Source organism: Micrasema longulum, unplaced genomic scaffold (assembly GCF_059751315.1).
Source record: "Micrasema longulum isolate JH-2025_06_02 unplaced genomic scaffold, ASM5975131v1 h1tg000571l, whole genome shotgun sequence".
NCBI lineage: Eukaryota > Metazoa > Arthropoda > Insecta > Trichoptera > Brachycentridae > Micrasema > Micrasema longulum.
In genome coordinates, this window is record NW_028277767.1 from 1,025,001 (window position 1) to 1,047,354 (window position 22,354).

The 22,354-nt window shown below is 34.0% G+C and overlaps 1 protein-coding gene and 1 long non-coding RNA gene across 4 annotated transcripts in view; one reads left to right on the top strand and one right to left on the bottom strand.

Moving 5' to 3' along the window:
* Positions 1-20,573, top strand: part of chinmo (Chronologically inappropriate morphogenesis) — a 177,331-nt gene extending 156,758 nt beyond the window's left edge. For all 3 annotated transcript variants that reach the window (XM_088228233.1, XM_088228232.1, XM_088228234.1), the window contains 5 exons: positions 7,865-8,088; positions 10,465-10,832; positions 15,425-15,657; positions 17,981-18,166; positions 20,023-20,573. In XM_088228233.1, the coding sequence (XP_088084359.1) occupies positions 7,865-8,088; positions 10,465-10,832; positions 15,425-15,657; positions 17,981-18,166; positions 20,023-20,252 (1,241 nt within the window). In that variant the 3' untranslated portion in view covers positions 20,253-20,573. The remainder of the gene's footprint in view (positions 1-7,864; positions 8,089-10,464; positions 10,833-15,424; positions 15,658-17,980; positions 18,167-20,022) is intronic.
* LOC148280534 (uncharacterized) lies at positions 10,274-18,116 on the bottom strand. The gene is made up of 2 exons (XR_015822574.1): positions 17,987-18,116; positions 10,274-10,353 (listed from the first exon to the last, which is right to left on the bottom strand). It is a non-coding gene; the product is annotated as an uncharacterized LOC148280534 (long non-coding RNA).
* Positions 20,574-22,354: the final 1,781 nt, after the last annotated feature.

Below are 22,354 nucleotides of genomic sequence, written 5' to 3' on the forward strand. Positions count from 1 at the left end.
ATATCTGATGTAAGATGCGAAACAATATGCATTATGTAACATCGGGTGTCTGTAGATTGTAATCACCTTGTACCGTGCAGAGCACGCAACACACTGACGCGGTGTACAGTCAGCAGTCAGTACAGTGTTCAGTATACACACACTCACACAATACACGCGTCCGTATCGTTGATCTCGTGAACTGCGAAAAATTAAATTCAAGGCCACCCCGAGCTCGTATCAAGGAGGTCGATGACTTTTACCAGATAATTGCAATCTTTATCCACTATATAAATATTCGCTATGTGCATGTAGGTATATGGACATTTATGTGCATGTGTGATTTACATAAAGACAGGGGCGTATCGAAAATTCGGTTGGCGTCTTATGCAACAATCACTCAAATTATTATTGTCAAACAACTTCCAGAAAAAAATGTTTCTTACAATGTCGAGCTGTTTTTTTTGTTGTAAATGTGAAATTTCTGTTTTGCAGTGTGTTCTTTTTTGTAAAATATTAAAACAGAATGAATATTTCATTAAACTTTTCAACATATCGACACCTGCTACGCATAATATCGTAACCCACGAAACGCAATTTAACAGAAGGGTTTAAATATATTTTTGCCCATTATAAGTCTAAAATATAAACCGATTAAAAAAAAATGGTATGTAAATTTGTTTTTATACCCTTTTCATTTAAGCTTACAGAAAATATTTAATGTTTTGCGTTTTTTGTAAAAATGCACAACGATATCGTACTTCGGAAAATATGTTAAATGAAATATCGTATGAATGCCACACAACATTGTGCATCGGGATTATTTGAAATATATTGAATGTGTAACATACGATAATTATTTTATACTTACAAACGATGTATATAACCGTAAGAAGTGCTAACGATAGTATACTTATTCTGTATATTATAACAAATAGAAAATATTAGTATTAAAATCAAACAAATGTTATATAATAACCTGGTTTGTTAAATCAAGTATTTTTCTGTCTGTCATGCATATGTGAACTTTGGTTATTATACGATGAATCTGTTATTAGAGTTTCAATTGTACGCTGTGTCGATTAAGTTTCCAAGGCTAAATCACATTTCTGTGCTCTAGTTAGCTTATTTTTTTTTTTGCATAAGCGGGATTCATTTGAACAAATATGCATACAATTTATGCCATTAAAAAAATAAAAACAATGCACGCGGTGACATCCGTCTAGTCCGGAGAACACAATTGTAACTAATACTTACGCCGCTTCCAGTTATCTCTTTCGTCCCGCGAAAATTACCGCAAGGGTTTATTAAATAGGATACGCATCCCAAAAAACGGTAACTAATTGCTAAATATTTTATTTTTTTCATTGTAACTAAAGTCCAAGCGTCTTATAATAGACAAAATTGACGTTTCGCTGTCCCGTTTCCCCCCCCTCAAAAGTGAACAGATTTTATTATTTTTTATACAGAGTATCAGAATAAAATTTTGTGTATCGGTATGTTTTGTGTTTTTCAAAAATAGCTATATTTTGTATACAGTGCGCCCGAAGACAGCAGATAAACACTTACAAAACTTTTCTTCGTAATTCTTTCATGTAACCATAGAAACAGACGCACCCGGAACCCTCTAAATTTATGACACTTAATTCATGCTCAAACGCTGTCTTGCTCTACGCCTATTTAGTCATTTTTTAACCGCCACCTGGGTCTTGATGTGAGCTTGATATTTTATTCGAAACCAAATGTCTGATTGTGCATGAAAGTGTGTAAAAATTGTTCAGATAAAAGTAAAAAAGATTGTGTAATTTTCCGTTGATAAGTAGGAACCTAGTACTTGTTTATAGTTAAATTCCAAAACTTTAAATAACCCGTTTTCAAATATTGAATTGAAGTAGGTACCTAGGTACTTGTTTATGGTCGAATACCAAAACATTATATAATGAACTTTCAAATATAGAATTCTTTTTGCAAATGTCAAACTCTGCTCTTCTTACCACCAGGGGCGCATTGTATTTAGGAATGCGGTTTTCAAAAATGTATAGAATGTCAATTTATATTATTTTAATATTAACAAAAATCCAGTAAAATAAATAAATGGGTAGAAATTATAAGGAATTTAAGGAAATAATCTGATTGGGATCCAACAAACATTGGTTCAGCAAACTTCTTTTGTACACTAAAAAATAACATCTTCATATTTTTTTATTATATGCATTCTCGTCGAATGCAACCCTGGTGATGGATATAAAAAACATTAACGCTCCCATTTTTTTTTCTACTTAATAAATTCAAGATTTTAATAGCTATAAATATGCTCGTGGCAAAGATCTACATTTAGCTGAAAACCGCTCGTAAATCACACACATACGAATATTGCCTTATATATATATATATATAGAAGAAGATAGATAGATTATCGTTTCGAAGTCATCCGAACCTGATACACCGTGATCACTCACACTCGTGCATATTCAAATAATTATTATACATCCTATGACAAACAACGCCAACGCCAACGGTGTAAAACTCGTGTAAGTATGATATTATTATTATCATCTGGGCACCAAAAATAATGATACTCGACCTTTCAACAAATGAATGAATATGTTGACCTTCTAAAATGACGTTATCGTGAACGTTGTTGACTTCATTTATAGGGTAGACCAGGATGAATTCGAGCAATTGATTCTTAATCAAATAAAAATAATTGTAAACATAACAAGGTACATAAAATACTATTTTAAAAAGCTACAATAATTGATATGTTAACTCTGCATAGTGGTTACAGCGTTCGACTAACAGGGTGACTTCCATTTCCGATTCTCAATAGGGGTCGATATAAAATATTTATCCATAAAGTGTTTTCACACCAAAATCTTTCCGATTGACAGTCTGACTCTACATAACGAGTTAAATAAGCTGTAAAGTAATACTGACTACAAAACAAGTTAATACAATTTTATAATGATTTCTTCATTGCAATTTTTTGTTGCAGTAATGACTTTTAGGGTCATTATGTTTCATAGTTTCATTGAAATCGGTGAAATCATGTGAAATATAAAACTGATCATCTTGCTTTGTAAAATAAATAATCGAGATACGCTGAGATTGGCGTAGATGTGTATTTAGTAGTTTTGCTACGCTTTTATCTTTTTTTAGCTCAATTAAATTTAAAGACAATATCCTGTTGAATCGACGTGCATCGCAATTTCTTATAAATCTATCTCCGACGTAACTCAAAAGTCCAATTTCCTACTCCATACTGGACTTACCCTCCACTAACTTTGCCTCGTTCCACGCTATTTTTCTAAGTTAGAAAGGTACTAAATAGTATGTGCTATAGGTAAATTACATTTTTTTAAAATTTTATTTACACGAAAATAAATTAAGTATAAAATTATCGAAAAACAAGTTGTTATCCCACATGATAGTGTATAAGTTTTGCACTTCCAAGTATTTGGAGCTCAGTAGGGTCTGTTCTTGTCCGGAGAATTGAATCCTGTACCTCCTGTGGTGTGAAAGTGTGAACTGTGAACGTGTGAACCCGAGATGTAGTCGGAGCCGAGTTGCGTGCGGCTGTTGACTCGCGAAATAAGACATTAATTTAAGTGTTCGTTATCAGCTCTGTTGTTGGCCAGAAACTGAGTGGGCCGAGTAGGTCATATTTGGTCTATGTGTTGTTTTATCACTATTTGCTGCATATGCGTAGTGCGTAGTGGTAGAGACGTACAGAGGACCTCATCGTTAAATATAATTGATTTCACATTTCAATATATATTGACGAGTTTAAATGGAAAATGATGTAACTTGATATTTTTTAGCAAAATATTGCTGGACTGAATTTTTCGCATTTAAAATCCCTTACCCATCGTGCTTTTGGACTTTATTATATGATTTTTTGACATTATGTATTTGTTTGTGCTAAACCTCGTAATTTCCCTAATTTTGCACAGTGATAATTATTAATTTGGAGCTCTGTTTGCAAGATGCACTAACGAGTATTTAGACAAAAAAACCGGTCACAGCAGATAATAAGAAAGTTCCTTAAAAGACCTCGTTAAACCTATTTATTGTTCTTCATGTTAGGTTACCGGTCCATCTAACGGCAGTCATTGAAATTCCCCCACTCTCGTCCCTTGTCCAGGAGTCAGTTGAAATCCAAGCGTTATCAGAGGCACGGCACGCGTTTTAATTCTAGGCGCTTTCATTTTACGGACAAGTTTCTCTTGCTATTTTGTACTAGTGTGATAAGGTTTTTTTTAAACTTTTGAACGTGAAAGATAACAGTATGCAATTTATTTTAAGATATGTTTTTTTTTAATTTTCCGCTTATTTAGTATACCTATTTTGATATAAAATTTATTTACAAAATTTTCAGAGATTAGGGTTTTTGTTTATGTCTTATCTTGTCCAGCAATATCTTACTTACAGAAATAAAATTCAAACTTTTTACAGTTATATTCCGTAATAAAATCTTCCGCCCACTTCCGCCATTTTGTTCTTTAAGACTCCAAAGTTAATGCGTTGAAAGGGTATATTTTTTCAAACAAGTCATTTTTATTATATTTCATGATTCTTAAAAAAACTGCCAAAATTTTTACTAAAAATGAATTTTTTGACATTTTTAAAGAATTTAAAGGGAAAAAAGTCGAAGAAAAATTTTCGTCTATGGAAGAAAAAATTTTAGAAATGACTAAATGTCCAGATGACGAAAAAGATGTTTTAGTCGTACTTTGAGGTGTTTTAAGTGCCAATTTCAAAAATGAACAGCCTCTAGTTTCAAAGAGGATCGTTTTTTGCATATATTGAAAAATGGCTGACATATTTTATTGAACTGCCTTACTGGTCAGCAGAACCCATACAGAAACCACGTCGGTAATTTAAAGCATTTAAAAAGGTAAGCGATGGATGATATTCTCAAGTCGGGATTTGGGAATACCAATGACGGCAACACATCAAGAAGAGTTTTTGCAAACCCAAAATACTCTTCACAAATCACCGACATTAATTTAGATTTAACCAAACAATTTAAAGTTGTCTTAGAAGTGATTTCGAGCGGTTACAGCGTTGATGCTAAAAAAAATTGATATTTTTGCGAAGAAAACAGCAAAAATGTACACAAATTTGCATGGTTGGCATCTCATGTCACCAACTATACACAAAATTTTGATACATGGCGCCAAATTCATATAGCATGCAATCTTACCGAACGGCCACTTATCGCAGGAGGCAGCTAAAGCCCGCAACTAGCATTTCTGACAATACAGACAGAAATTTGCATGAATGTTTTCACAAGTCGATTTGGAACAGAGATGTATTGAATAGACTGCTATTAGTTCAGACCCATATTTATCAAGTTGAAACCACGGCGGCAGAAAAAACTTAGCCATTTTCGTAAGAGGCTGTAAATCTGATGAATATAAGTACACCTCCCTTACCTCCAACTGCAGAAGATCTCAAAAATATAAAAGACGACGAAGAAGAAGATGACAACGAACAGTTTGAGTCTGATTGAATGTATTTTTTAGTATAATTTGATACTGATTCCCCAATTCTACATAAAATATCTTCAAAAATTAGAAAAAAAAGAATCTTACAAAAGTAATTTGTACTTTTTTTTTTATCGAATTATGATCAAATATTGTATTTCATATAGTTTAATTGCCAAAAAACGCTATAAATATTTGTGACCGGTTTTTCTATACAAATACTCGTATGTGCGATGTGAGTATAACTGTTCTAATCAAGAACATTTTTAAACTTTGTACCACCTACATATTGTACATATTTATTTACATTAGCAAATTTTGCTATTCATTTGTAGTCTGTGTGATAATTAAAAAAATAAAAAAGCCTGTAATTTCTTATTACTTCATTTATTTACAAAATTGTATTTTATATACTTGCAAAAGCTGTATGTGTATTGTCCTGGAACTTCAGTCGTCTTTTTAATCTTCAGTGCATATTTACGAGTATAATATGTAAAGATAGAAGTCATGCAAACCGAGCTTGTTATATGTTTGCATAATATTTTTATTTTCTTGTTCATATTGGTCTGTTTGAACATATTTCGGGACCCATCAAAATTGAATTCGACGTTTCTCGGAATTTGTACAAATTTGGTTGCAAACAAGCTTCGCTTATCGTGTTTATTCAAGGCCATTGTGTCACCGTATCAGCTTTGTACGCCACAACCATTGATATAATCGTGTTGATAAATTGCAAGGTTCCTTACAAAGATAGCTCGTTACAATTATTATAATTAATACCTAATCGCTCTATGCACAGCTACATCCAACCGAAAGGTACTTGAACTTCACATTTCCCGCTTGAATTTAATGAAGTGTATGCAGCAATGTTACATCATAGGAAGATAACTATATATATATATATATATTGCTAGTTTGTATAGTACGGTAAACATTTTATCTTGTAATATGAGATAGTATTTTTTGAATTTAGCAATGTAATATTTTAATAATTTAATATGCACATTAGTTGAAGTGTGTTGACGCGAGATAAACACTATTATCTCTTTTTGAATTATAAAAAAATTATGATTCTTTGAAAATCGATATACATCTAAAAACATGATAATAATATTTTATTGTTTTAAAATAAATCCGTTTTCCCTAATAAGTAATTTTGGAATACGAGTACTATGAAAATGTTATGATGGCGTATTCTACAATAATATCAAATATTGTGTTTTCTTCTTTTGGAGTACCATTAATCTGCTTCGTCTCCCCTTCAATTTTGGTTAAATGTGTGTTTCATTTCGATATAATTTTTAGAATTTTATCAAATTTTGAATTTGAATAAAATTGCTTTTTTTCTTTACCCACGAATATTGTAAGATTCAATATGTCCATATATTTATAATTTTCTCAAACTGAACGGTTTGGGTAGGTAGGAAGAAATTGCCTTAAGGCAATATGCCCGCCCTTATATGTATATTTATTGTATATGTATATAAAGTGTCAATAAATAAATATTAAACATTATTTCAATAGTCCTGTTATTGGCTGACAAAGTATTAACATCATAAAAAAGGATTATGAGGAGTGCTTTGTTGCCTGATAAAAAATATATCTAGCCTAAGATTTCTCATTTCCCGGGTGTTTTACGATCCCGGGACCCGGGAATGAAAAAAAAAACAAATTTTCCGGGTTTTCCCGGGAACTGGGAATCTACGAAAATTGCATTATTGCCTTTAAAAGAGGCGCCGCGGACGGCCAAAAGACCGTATGAATGGACAAAATAAAAAATAACAAACGTGTTAGTAAACATATTTTTTTGATCACAAACAAAAACTCAAATGAAAGTCTACGAAACTGTTTGCTTATTGTTTAGCAAAATAGGCCTTTTGACATGTTAAGTCTTAACCCCTTATCGAAAAGCTAACTTCTAATTTGACTAGCGAAAAAACTCTTTCACTCTCTGTGGAAGTTGGTTTCACAGATAATAAAGCTCTATAAACAATTCGGAGCTCGTTTTCCGGAGTTCTCAAATAATTTAAAATCGTCGTTTGATTTTAATAAATGTTTTCGCGTTTTTGGAACTTTCTTACGATCTATACTTATAGTTTCATTTAAAAAAAACTAAACTTAAAATTTCCTGGGATCGGGATCGATAATTTTCCCGGGTTCCCGAACCCGGGAAAGAAACTGTAATCTAGCCGCTTCAGAGAAAAATAAAAATATTTCGTCTTCTGCTTGTTTCCATCCACTTAGCTTTTTTTCTTATTCTCCGTTCCGCATTCAAATCCAAATCAATGGATCAAATCTAGCAAGTTCACAATATAAATTTTCAAAAAACTGTTTCAAGGGACAGAGAAGTTTGGTAACTTGACAGATTTAAAAAAAAATGTATTTTGTTGTTTCAGGAACGACATTTAGGGCGCATAAGCTGATCTTGGCGGCGTGCAGTAAACACTTCCAGGAACTGTTCGCCGCGGCGCCCCCCAGCCATGCCGGCCCTTGCTACGTTATCCTGGAGGCCACTAGCGCCGCCAACATGGCCGCCCTGTTGGAGTTCATGTACAAAGGCGAGGTACACGTCAGCCAGGAGGCGCTCTCTGGCTTCCTCAAGAGTGCAGAGAGTCTGCAGGTATTTGCTTTCTTTTTCTGATATGATTGCAGTCGGTGCCGCACGCAACTACTCTAGCTCAGTATCAGGCATAGAAGAAACTTTCACATTCTATCACTTTTTCACAATGTTTTCAATAATCCCACTTCGCCTGTTTATCTAGGAGAGCTCTCCCAACCTCTATCACAACGTGAGCTTTCTCTTCGTTTTAGTAATGAGACCTTTCAATACCCTTTCACCGCTCTATTTTATTATTGCCTCTTTCACGGTAGTAGCTTCTCAATTGTGTAATTATCTATCCACTAATGTCTTTATTTACATTTAAATCACTATTGAAAAATCACTATCCGAATATTTGAGTTTTTCCTTTCCTCTCCTTTTTTCTTCCCACTTTTACCCTCTTTTCTTCTTATTGTATAGTGTGCAATCGACTTTTTTTTTCTCTTCAAAATAAAAATTATGTGTTTTTTGTTTCATAATCACATTAAAAGTATATTTCTTACGATTTGTTCATATTTGCCATTTGTTTTCTCAAATCAAATAATTTGGGCATGTACGAAGAAAAAAAAAACACTAATATTTAAATGGAAATAAGGTGTGTCATGTGCCAAGTGATTTTATGGAAATGTGGAACAATTATTCAGAATATTAAAAAAACCAACGATGGAAATGTAGTTATGTTAAAGCCTTAAAAGGGTTCAAATAAATAAAAATTGACGATTTAGCAAGTTTGGGTTTTTTTTATTTAAGTATTCATCAAAGTCGATTTTCTTGCATAACACAATGGAGACATTATAGTTCCTATGCATACCGCTCTTGTTTTTTCACATTATTTTTAATATTGTACGCAGCTCGGTAGTAGCTTCATTGTGAACAGAACTTGACTTGGCAATATCAAAGCTGCTCTCTTATTGATCTTGTTTTAAGTAAAGTTGCTTTTAAAATAACTATTTCAATACTCAAAAGCATTCGTTCGATTTTAAATGGTATGTTTACTATATTTTTTTTTTCTCTTATGTAAATTATAAATAATCAAGGTTGGTAAATAGCGTATATTAGATTGTTTTCGAAAGTTAAGAAGATATTTTCTCGTGGTAATACTGCGGATAGGTATACGAGTTGTTTAATATCAAAGAGTAGATTAGGTTTATTTACAGGTAAAAAATCTGTAATAAAAAAAAACACAGATTCCCGTTTATTTTATTTTGGGGTTGTTGATAAAATTATTTACATGCATTTATTTTTTTTGTGCAAATCTTCAAAAAAATTACGAATTGTAGTTGTTGATCCTATAAAACTGTAACGGACTGTGGCTCCGGATCAGGAGGTTCAAAGTTCGAACCCTATTCTACCACAGCTTGTTTCCTATTTTTCCAATTCGGTTATTTACGAATGTAAGATAATGTTGTCCCGAAATTGAAAAAAAAAATCAAAAAAATGTATGTAGTGTCAGATGGCAAACAGTGTAACAAAAAACTTTTGTTTTAATTTTAGAAAAATCTGTAGTTATTCATTGAACAATTTTCTAACAGTAAATCAATACTTTATTTTTTACCTTAATTTTACTAAAAATAAACAATATAAAACATGCTTGTGAATTATAAAAACTAACCTCATAATGTAATTGAGACACATTTTGTATATATTTATTTCTACCGGCATATTGCAACCATTGTACAAATTCTACAATGTGTTTTGTTTTTATGAGAAAAATAAGAAATCAAATAAAATAAATGATTTTCTGAAGTCGCTTGTTACCCTGTTCCCCTGTTCCCCAGATTTGGAGGGCCTAAGAGGGTATGAAAATTATTTGCTTTTAATTTAAAAAAAATGATTAGAACAACTAGTAGGTAAGCTTGTTTTATTTATTAAACGGCTTTCAAACAAAATGTATTTTAAGGAAAAATAATCACCAAATTATTTCAAAATATCAACGAAATGACCTTTTTTTTAAAGTAGCTTCTTCACACCAACAGAAACAATATTTTGCAATTATCACAAAAATCATGAATACTGGTGTCGAATTGGCGTTTGCGGATATTGAATTCGCATTTGTTGTGGAAAAATCATTATTGCAATTGGCAGGCGCCGTGGCGCAGTTGGTTAGACGGCCAACTGTGAAACTGGCGTCGCTGTTTCGATTGCCGCCAGTTGCACGAAAAAGTCCAAGAAATATTTTTTTCTTAATTGGTCTGGGTGTTGTTGCGTATTTTTCATTACCTCCTTCCATATCCCCTCTATCCCGCCTGCTGACAAGCCTCAAATAGGGGCTTAGCGGGTTTATTCCTTTAAAAAATAAAATAAAATATTATTACCGTTATAGTGTTAAACTGTTTTCCACCTGACCCTATAGTACATTTGATTGACCGTGCACTAAAAGTGTCGTATTATGTCCAGGTGAAAGGGTTAAGTATAGAACACGAAAAGCTGGCGGTGGCGCAGAGCCAGCACACCGGCGGCGGTGGCAAGGTGAAGCTGAACAACAGCGCGGGCTGCGGCGGGGGCGCCGGCGGGGGCGAGGGCGACTTCCCCGTGCTGCCCTACATGCCGGCCGGCGTGCTGCCGCCCGCCTATCACCACCGGGGCTATCCGCCGCCGCTGCCGCCGCCCACGCACCACCACCACCAGTTCGCGGGCGAGCTGCCCCGCCGCCGGGCGCTGCGCTCGCCGCAGGACTCGCAGCCCCCCGAGCTGCGGTCCTCCGTGCTCCGGGACGGGAAGGCGCCGCTCTCGCCCGCGCCGTCACCGCACGCCAGAAATTACAGGTACTGCACGAAACTAATCTCTTAAGTCCGATACCTAAAAATACATTTTATCGATGGTAAAAAAGCAAAATTTACCAAGCGTTATTTAAAAAAAAAAAAAACATTTAAATTAGGTATGTAGGAATCACGCCAATATATATGAAATATACAGGGTGTTCTTTAAACCCTGTAACATTCGAAACCACTATGATTAGTATGGGCAAGAAGACATATTAGCATATTTAAAAAATATTTAGAGCAAAGAATTTTTTTGATAAAATATTAAAATAAACAAATGGTTGCTTACTTCTGCAGGGGAGAAGTGAGTTTTCATCCTTTATTTTTACTTTTGCCATGCTTGTGCATGCGACGTACAGGTTGAAAAACACCGGTCTAGACCATTGGCTGGTTTACACACTGTTCAACACTGCTTATGTATGTTCGGGCATCCGTTGCTTATTTTAATCTTAAACTTCACCATTTATTGATAACATATATGAATTTAATGTACATACAGTAGAACTCCGTTTATCCAAATCCCAGTCATCCGAATTGTCAAATATCCGGATCGTTATCAGGAAATAAAAAATAACGGACCATATACAGCTTCTCAACGTCAAGCGTATGCGGGACCTCGCTGCTCATAAACGAGTTTCTTTGTCAAACTTTGCTGGACTAGAATAAGTAAGTTTTTAATGCGATTCCAATTCACTGTACTATTTATTACAAAAGCAATAAAAAAGTGGTCATTTAGTAAATTTTGTGTTTTCTTACAAAAGATTGCCAATAATCTGGATTTCTGCATATTGGAACTTGTCTGGCATTCATAACTTTGGAAAATTGTAGTTTTACTGTATTATTCAATAAATGTAATGCTAATATATAATTTATCTTTATAATCAAAACCAGGATTCGGTAAATTGTAGTTTAGTGCCAATAAGACTGAATGAAAGCTGTTAACACTACTGTCTGTTCATAATTACTAGAATTTCCAGGTAAACAAACCAGCAGCTTGATATCGGACATAGAATGGCCCATTTCATACGTATCGTCCAAACCCACACGGTAAGGTAAAATTAGGGTGGATTGACATTTATTATATTCTTATGAATCTATTCAAATTTGTTCAGCATCTACTCTTAGGTAAAAATCCTGCAAAAGGAAATCAAGCAGAGATAAGTAGGCCTCGCGGTGTACGGGTTTTTGCATTTACCTAGCGTTCAAAAAATAAATAAAATAAAAAAAATAATTATCATACAATAAATACCAATCCATCCTATGTTATTTTATCATGCCTTGTGGACTTATGCCACTGTGTGAAATGGGCTAATTTATCATTTTTCATTTATCATTTATTCATATATATGTACATTACAAAATGGAATATCTTAATTCATACATATAGAAATAATTAAAATAATTAGGTATGTATAAAAAAAACACATTAGTGTACATAATATCCAAAGAATAATATGTTAAAAAAGTAAGAGAATCTTGTAACGAAAAACTCCCTCAGAGACGTGAAAAATGTCAATGTCCAAAGTGATATTGTTCAACATAGAGATAGCCTTTTCAACAGGCATAACCATTGGCAGGTTGGTCCTGTATATTGGAATGTGAAACAGTCTATGCTGACGCTGTCTAAGGTAATTATTAGGAACATAAAAGCTAATGCTCCGCATAATTTCAGGGTTGTCAATAATACCGCGCAACAATTGAAAGAAGTGCGTTGTTAAATACACATTCCTTCTAGTCTTCAAACTGCTGTAACCAAGCATACCCTGGAGGAACTCAGTGGGATAAAGCCATGGATAATATCCGCACTCCCTCATGTAGAGAAACCGAAGAAATTTCTTCTGAACCCTCTCCACCATAAGAGAGTACTTCAACTCACACGGTCCCCAAATCATCGAGCCACTCTCGAGTCTACTTTGCACCAACGAGTTACAAAGAATTCTCAGTACTCGTGTACTACCAAAAACCCTAGCAGTACGCAAGACGAATCCTAACATCTTCAATGAACTACTACAAACTTTTTCGATCTGATCATGAAATGTCAGGGAACTCACAAAAGTGATGCCTAGATCTTTAACCTTCGCAATCCGCATAAGATTCTGGTCATTCATTGTATAGCGGAAGAATAGCGTTTTGTGGGCCCTGGTGAAAGACATAACTGAGCATTTTGAAATATTGAACAATAATTTATTTCATCTTCCCCATTCAGATACGTTTATTATATCCGCTTGGAGAGAACGAAAATCATCCAAAGTTTTAACCCTCAAAAATAGCTTCAAGTCATCCGCGAATAATAAAAAACGCGATTTGACTACAACTTTTTTAATATCATTGATAAAAATAGAGAACAGTAATGGACCCAGGTTGGATTCCTGGGGAACACCTGAGTAAGTATTAAAATTTTTTGACGCAAACAAGCCATGTGAAACGTATTGATTTCGGTTTCGGAGGTAGCTCGCCATTAATTTTAGCATTCCATCCGAGAAAATCGCAGTGGGCTCGAGGTTCACATGTGTACAGTAGTCCAGTCTTCGTTAATGTACTTTAGGAAAGAATATCGTAGAATCAGCTTGAAAGGATAAATGGGTATACATTAAACTGCATGTATTATGTTGTTACCAATCAACATACCTGCACGTTTTATAAAAAGAAAAACAATACAATCGCATGTTAAATGAGAGAATAACAGCTGAACGGCTTATACAAAATTGAGTGAAATTGTCTATTCCAAGAATTGGTTACAGCACCATCTATGAATGTAATGAAAATTAATTGGATCCACTTGTCGTCAGGCCAATGCTTAAAGAAATAATCTTAGGAAGGTAATTTCCAAATTTTAACATGTATGTTTATTTTACATGACTTTTGTTTCTCTTTCCTATTTAATCAATCTTTTATGTATATTTTGTAATATATTGATAATTAATTGGATACTCTGTAATGTTCTCAATGTAAATTTAAAAAAATTGAAATGAAAATTTAAGTAAATCATGAATCTGCATTTTGGCTTGTTTTAAAATACATATACCTATCACAAAAGTTCCATTTTAAACAGAGTAGACAGGTAGATAATTCTATTTCAGCAAGTATCAAATCGTGTGAAAACTTTGCAAAATGCATAATTTTATATGAAGGTAAATGTGTTCTTGAACTGGGTTGGATGTTTGTAAATTTTTGTTTTCTGTTTCGGTTCTATGTACTTGTATGTTATAACATAACTAAGTATACTGCTGTCATAAGCAAAAATGCAACTTTTTGACAAAAATCACAAAACTAGTTGAATATGAGGGGTAATATTCTACAAGAAATTTTGAACTATTTAATGTCAAGCAAACAGCAATAAAAAAATCATTTCAGTACGAAAAATTATATTATGTTTTTTTATGTTTTCAAGTTTTTAAAGGAATAACACAGTATCTAGAGATTCATAAGCAAAAATAGTGTAGATATGACTATTTTTGTCCCAAAATTTGTTTGTTATAACTCCTGGGAGTACAAAGATATACATATAATTTTTTTGATTTAATAAATAAAAAAATACTCGATGCGTTATCCGTTCAGAATGCTTGGGAATCCACCCAAAGCTGCTTTATAAATAGCTGACAAGTCAGATGGAAATATCTGAGGTCTTCTCCACCCCAGTGACATCCGAAACAAACTTAATTCTTCTGTAAGATGTAATAACTTATATTTACATATAAGTTACTTATTGAATATACACACTTCCACTTATTTGTTCAACCAATTAGCACTTTCACCCTCTAATGGGCTAATTGCTCTATGGTGTTAATTGGTCGGTCAAATAAGTGGAAGCGTAACAAGTAATTTTAATTAGTAACTTATATGTAAATAGAGGTTATTACATCATAACAATGGAATTCCATCAAGTATTGTCATTAAATAATTTTAATCTTTTGTTAGATATTTACGGGATAGCTGAGATGCTGCAATTAATATGATAATGTTTATGTTGAGTGATGTTAGAAGGCGCTGCTGAGGGGTGATTTTGTGGTGCTACAAAATTGAATAGTGCTAATTAATTAAGAGTGTGTTAAGGGATTCCGAATCATCTCAAACGATACCGAGCATTTCCAAGTGATACCGAAGCATCTGAAATGGATAACGCGTCGGGTATTTACAAATATTATGCAACCGAGTTGTAGTCCCATGGTAGTAACCCAGACTCATAAATCAGAGGTTTGAGTTTTGACGTCTCTACCATATCTTGATTTTAATTTTATAGCATAGTTATTTACAACTACTTAAAAATGGCATCGAAATTGAAATATTTGGGTACCTATAAATATCTTAAGAATGCAAATATTTGCTTTATAACAATTGATTATAATAACGAATGCTTTACATAAACTACTCCTGTATTGTTAATTGGTAAAGGAAATATGTATGAAGAAAAAACCTTATAAGCCCTCTTCTGCAAATAATGTAATGGATTTGCAGATAAAGCATTTTACGTGGGGCATGTTGATATATATAATGTATGTAGAATTGTGTATTTAATTCTGAAATAAAATTAAGGACATATAATTTGAATAAATTTTAATATTAAAAAGTCATTTCGGAATTTGATTGTCCATCAGGCCAGGTTCATCAAGTTCAGTAGCTGGCAGTTGTGGTGGAGATGAGCCCGACACACGGTCGTCCCCGGGATGTCGCTTCCCCGAAGAGGGTGGGGGAGGGGGTGGAGGGCCCTCAACACCGCTGTCTCTGCAGCCCCCGCACACCCCTACAACCCCCAGTAATAATGGCTACGAGCGTGGAGGCGCTGACGAGGCTTGCGAAAGGAGGCAGTCAGTAGACCAGGGTGCAGAAGGTAATCTAGCAATCCATCAAATAAATGTTTTGAAAAACAAGCAAACGGCTCACCATGCCCAGGGTTGCCAACCCTCTGGGAATTCTGGGATTATCCCGGAAATACACAGTTTAAAAAAAAAAACTCAATTTCCGAATGCAGCTAAAATCTCCGGGAATCGATTGCTGTATGATGATAACTCTTAGTTTCAAAAAAGTTTGTGAAATTGTTGCGAGGAAAAAAAGGGTATACTTTTTTTTTAATTGTGAAGTTAAATGTGGGAAAGGAATAAAAAAATGTTGCATTCAATTTGTCTTTTTAATTTGTTTTTAGCCTAGTAAATTAACTTTAGTCAAAAAGACGTTCGGTTTTGTGCACACCATAAAAAAATACAATTTTAAGATAACATAGCTACATAGTTGTGACCTTGTTTTTCATATTAGTATTACCACATTCACAAAATTTTTGAAATCATGTTTTGTGAATACATATTATATCATCACTATTCAGTCAAGTTAGTAACCCTAAAAAAGTCAGTTTTGAGTTGAAATTCAAAGCATAAAATTATGTTGCTAGCAAAAGTCACCAACTCCAAAAAAATAAATTATTTGTAAGTGAAAAACAGTGGAGTAACTTTCAATAAAATCTCAACAAGCATAAACCACTAAAGGTAGATATAATTAAAGCAGATTCTTATCATTTTTAAAGTATGACTGTTTTCTTCCTGAAAACAAAATTTTGTTTGTATTTAGGTATTTTTATGATAAAACATGAAACAATAAACATGTTTTTTTTATGAAACATATTTTTAAGCAGAAAATTTCCTTTCTGTCACTAACACTTTTGGTTTGCATTGTCCAGATTATAAACAAACAAAAGTCACTAAACCAAATTTTGCCAAGAGGAAGAAGGTTTCTTCTAGATGTATGAATATGTATCTGAATGGAAAGTTACGAATGGAATTTATAAAAACACACGAAGAAATTGTGTTGTCTACATAAAACTTCCAAAACACAAAAATCTGATATTTTCTAGTTCTCCAAATTTTCCAATTGCGATTTCTCAAAATTGTGTTTTTAGGGTTAAGGACTTTTGCCTGAATGGCGACGATATATTCTCTTTTATTTGGCCAAAATACAATACAGACATAAACTTATTCAAGCCTAAGCAGTTGATACAAGGTCCTAGTAGACACGGTATACCATTTAGCTAAGGTGTGTTAAAGGAGATTAAGGACCGCTAGCTATCAATACAAACAACTTATTCCAGCCTAAGCAGTTGATACAAGGTCTCAGTAGACACGGTATACCATTTAGCTAAGGTGTGTTAAAGGAGATTAAGGACCGCTTGCTATTCTAAGCTATCAATACAAACAACTTATTCAAGCCTAAGCAGTTGATACAAGGTCCTAGTAGACATGGTATACTATTTGGCCAAGGTGTGTTAAAGGAGATTAAGGACCGCTTGCTATTCTCACCTATCAGTGAAAAGAAATACCGTGCACTCCAAGCAACCGAGGTAGAAGAAAAAAGAAACTGATGTTGGTTCTAAAGTTTTGTACACCAAATGCAGTATTGACATCCATATTTACTAAACATAAATGTGATAAGAAACATTTAAACCTGCTTTCTTCGGGTTTCTGACACTTCAAGTTGGTACTATAAATTTTCGAAAAATGAGATTTCTTCATAACTGGCATGAAATAATCCTTGTTTAAAAAGTAAACCATTCTTGAAGCGTTGATACTATTCACGATGCGTTATTTTACTAATAGCAGCCTCACCATAAGTATTCGAAAGCATTCAATGAGCCCTAGCCGCAGATTTCTTCATATTGAAGCAGATAATTAAAACTTCCCGCAAATGATGAGGATTAGGCTCGTAAACAGTCTTTTTCAATTGAGAATAACTCAATGATGCAGGCATAAATCAAATAATGTTTCTATAAGGTTGTGTTGACAGATGTCCAAGTTTATTGCATGACTCATATCATACAGATCTATTTAATTCGACCACTACTTACTGCTAAAGCCATCTACAGGAAAACAGTAGAAATAAAGTTGTACACCTAATATAATATTCAGCTTGTGGTTTTATTTGAATTGTTGATTTAGGATGAATTTTTAGCTTTAAAAGTAAAAGTATCTCACAACAAGTAAAATTTTAGTTACCAACTTATTGCAGAAATCTGAAGATATTATGTTCAATTTAGTTTTTGAATTATGATGAAAATTGTAGTACTATCAAAATATATTTAAAAATAGCTTTTGGCTTTGCGAAACAGTGCGGTTTAAAATATATTTTTAAAATATTCTTTAATACATTATTTTTGGAAAACTTTTTAGACTTACGAATCAAGATGGAGACCCAAGATTTCCCAGGCAGTGGTGTTGGTGGAGTTGGGCCTGGCGGTCCTTACAGTGCACCAACCACACCGCCTGCCCCTCCCCCAGAAGCCCCACCTGAGATTCCTCTGTGGCCTGCCAAGCACCTGACGGGGAGCAAATCTGGAGGAATAGCTACACCAGATGGTAAGAAGCCCTGGAACCACAAATAACGCTAATATGACAGTAATTCATTAAATATATAAAAGTTAAATCTTCTTAATAAGCTGTGAACTCCAGATCTATAATCTGGGGTTCAGTTTTCCATTTCATTATTATTTTCTTACTGTGTTAAATATATTTTTATCTTTTCATAAAATGTATATAAATTAAACTTAATGTTTGTATTTTTTATTCTAGACTAGTGTCAATTTTAGGTTTATTTCAATTATGTACATTCAAACTTATTGTCTAATCTAAATGCACACACTATAACCTAGTATTACTATGCTTAACCCAAACCCTGCGAGAACTATCTTTAGACAGTCTGAAAAATCGTGCCTAGTAAGCGGCAACTGTTTTTAGACATTTTTGACTTTACAGGCTGATACTTTGATAAGTGCACGATAGATGGCCAAAAAGTTTGTATCGAAATAATCCCTGAACATTTGTTGATGAGTGACATCTCTGAATAACTCCTAGGATTGTATATGTTTATATTATAAAAGATTTCAATCACAGCAGGCGAAAAAATGACCCAACAGTTTAAAATTCCCGCTCGGCAATGACCTCGAGCCATATCTCGAGTGTCGTATTTCATTTTCTCTATAGAATTGTGCGTTGATCGTGTTGTACTGAAAGTATGTAAGAATTGTATTTGTTATAATAATGACTTTAAGTAATAACTCACAACATATATTAATTACATTAAAAACCTCATTTTGTTTAGTTCGTGTTTTGTTTTACTAAAAATATACATTATTTAAAAAATAATAAGATAAAAAATAATCGTAATATCTCAATATGTCAAACCAATGTTAAAGTGATGGACAGATTTGTGAGGGACAGATTTTAAAGTAAACGAAAAGAGTATTTCATGTTGAAGACGATATTCAAAATATTGTTGTTTCCATGTATGCCACGGAAAACTTTGATATTAATCGATGATAAATTTACTTTTATTTTTTTATATGTAGAATCTTCAAATCATAAGTATAAGTGTAAGCATTTTTATTTTAACAATAAAAATAACATAAATATGAGTTTCGCTCCTCAAGCAACTTGAAATTTGAATAAACGCCATGTTAAAAAATAAATAAATAAAAATTAGACGAATAAACAAATGCATTCAATATATAATCTTAGAACGTAAACACTAATAATTACTGTGCTTAAGTGTCTCCGCACTGTGTTCCATCAACAGATTCATAAACACGAGTGAGTACCTATAGTATAATGCTAACGCTCTGTTCACAAATCGGTTAGAACACTTTTGTTTGAATGATTATTGATGTAATTTCTCTGTGTAAACATAAAAGCTTACTTCATTATTAAAGTTCAACTATTTGGAAAGATAACTAGACGTTAAATTATACGGAAAAATGCCTTTGTCTCTTATAACTAGACGATTTAAAAATCTCATCTGTGATTTTGAGGGCTTGAAAATATGACGCCGCGTACGGGTGTCGGCAAACGTAATCTATGCTTAGCTGTGAAAGAGTTAAGGAATACTTTGTATTTGTATCATTCTTGTTATGGGAGTGTCTTATTAGTGCATAGACTAAATAAAATTATTTTTAAAATCTAATGATCGTTTCTTTATATATTTTATAATCCTATTCTGTGGTTATTAGATTACTTAAAATGTAAGTGTTATTTTAAAAATAAATTGCACTTTTGATTAAGACTTGCTGACATAAATGTACACTGCTCTATAGGATGTGTTTTTCTTGGCGTTAGTAGCAATAAAATGTAAATCGCTACTAATAATACAAGTTAAACCGTAATAGAATTTAAGTATAATTGCAATGTACAATCAAAAATTAAAAAATGGTATTTTGCAGGTAAAAAACTGAAATGTCCTTTCTGCGAAAGGCTATATGGCTACGAGACCAACCTCCGTGCGCACATCCGACAGCGACATCAAGGCATCCGCGTACCGTGCCCCTTCTGCGCTCGGACCTTTACCCGCAATAACACGGTGAGGCGTCACATCGCGCGGGAGCACAAGCACGAAGCGGCCCTCAAGCAGTTCCAGCAGCATCATGGACCTCTCCCGAACCACGCGCAGTAGCCGCCCACTGCCGCGTCGCTTCTATGTACTTAATACTGATGTCGGCCCTTTCGCATTCTCCGATCCTCGAGATCGTCAAACCTCACCGTCTTACTGCTGTTAGTTCGGCTAATTCGAGAACGACTGTTTAGTTTACGTAACTGTCTCCTAGTCATTGACATAGTTCGGAATCGTTCGCTTATATAATATTTTTACGGAAAGGAGCTTGGCGCGATTTTATACTCTGAAAATTCTCTACACGTCTGGTTACTCGATAGCGAAAAACTGAAGAAATTGCGATGGGCTATTTCTTCAAGCTCATGCGGAAGATCGTTAAATAAATCAAAGTATCTGTCTGATAAAGTTTAACCTTAATCGAGAATGTCGATTGGTTCGAGTCATCCTAACGAAGGAGAGGCGTCTCGATCCACTTAGCGTAGTTAATTTGTTCGCGTAATAACATGCGAAAGTCACACAAACATCAAACCGTACAAAACAAGTAGTGGTCATTCATTTTGTCACAGGCAGATTGGGAATCTTCCTTTTTAGAACAAATTAATATTTTGCAGATTTCGGCCGGTTTATTTTGAATCACAAAGTGACATAACTGTGATCTGATATCTCGTTGTGAGTAGTGTTTAATAGTTATAAGCCACATGTGTTAATATGGCTCCTCGATTCACTCAACTCCAAACGAGATTGTGGTCTTCATAATTTTGGCTCCGCCTTCATATGTTTAATAATCTACTGTACCTTTAAAATTAATCAGCTTGAAACAGATATACCTCAAAGGATCTAATACAAATATTTATAGTTAATGTTAAGGAGAAATATTTAACAGATTTAAAACTTACTATACACAGAGCGTGAAGAAGTTAGTTTTAAGAAGAAAATACTTTGATATACATAGATACATAAAGGGCCATTATAAATGTACACTTATTATTAATTAATTGGATGTAATATCTATCACAGTCAGTGTTGTTGCGATTCCTTTGTGCGCTGTGTATTTTAAGGAGTTATTTCAATTGAATTTGTTATCGTAGGTTCACACAATGCATCCCGTGTTTTATGTTTTGTCCTGTTGACTGTGAGTTGATGGTTACCTCTATAAGCTACATGTTAGTATGTGAATGTGAAGGTTGATGCTGGTAAGAGAAAAGCATGCGAGGGAAGAGTGTGGCAGATGCGCAGGTTAGGTGTAAATATATGTGCGAGACTGCGTAGTGCCACGGGAGGTTCGGTTAGGACGTACCTGTCTGGAAATTATCTCTAACAGATAAAACTAAGGTCACTTTGACTCTGTATAGAGTACTATTTGTTTATTTTTTGTTTCAAATTGTGATTTAAGTTTTACTTAGTTCATTAATTTTGCAAAATGTATGCTTTTTATAAATTTACGAGGGAGGGTTGTACTTTTATATTGTTATTATATTTAGATAAAAATTGCATTAAATGTCTTTGATAAATATTAAGCGTAAGATGTATATTATTTTGTATATAATATTGAAACTGTTTTTATATTTTCCAGGCTGGTATAATAGTAAATTTAGTAGTGTAGGGATTTCCAGTTTTCACCTCTGTTAAATATGTAGATGGACAGTTTTATACCGTGGTATGTTAGGAAATGGTTGTACAAAGTACAATGAGATAGGCTATAGTTAGTTAGGTAATTGTTTAACAATGTCGGTGTGACTGGTAGATGGATGCGTGCACCCCTCCTCTGGCCATCCCGCCGCTTGGTACGCTGCGTAACCGCAACCCCAGCCCGCTGCACCGTGTGTGAGTAGATATAGACATCACCTCTGCTGGCGTGCATCATATTTACGGGTAGATGACTTGTCACACGCATCGCTGCAGACGGTGGTGGCAACTTAACATTGAATACCAAATGCTCCATGTGTAATTTTAAGCTCTCGGTCTGACGATATCCTTTCCCTAACTATGGATGCTAGTCATTGAAAGTGCAACAAGAAGTGTGTTTGTTACATTTTGGATGGCTGCAGACGCCCGCGGGAGTTCCTGTATTATATGTTTGGTCGTGCTCCTACTTTCCTTCGGGCGTCCACGATACTTTGTATCCAAAGTTCAAATTCAAAAAATGTTTTATCGCTTAAGTCACA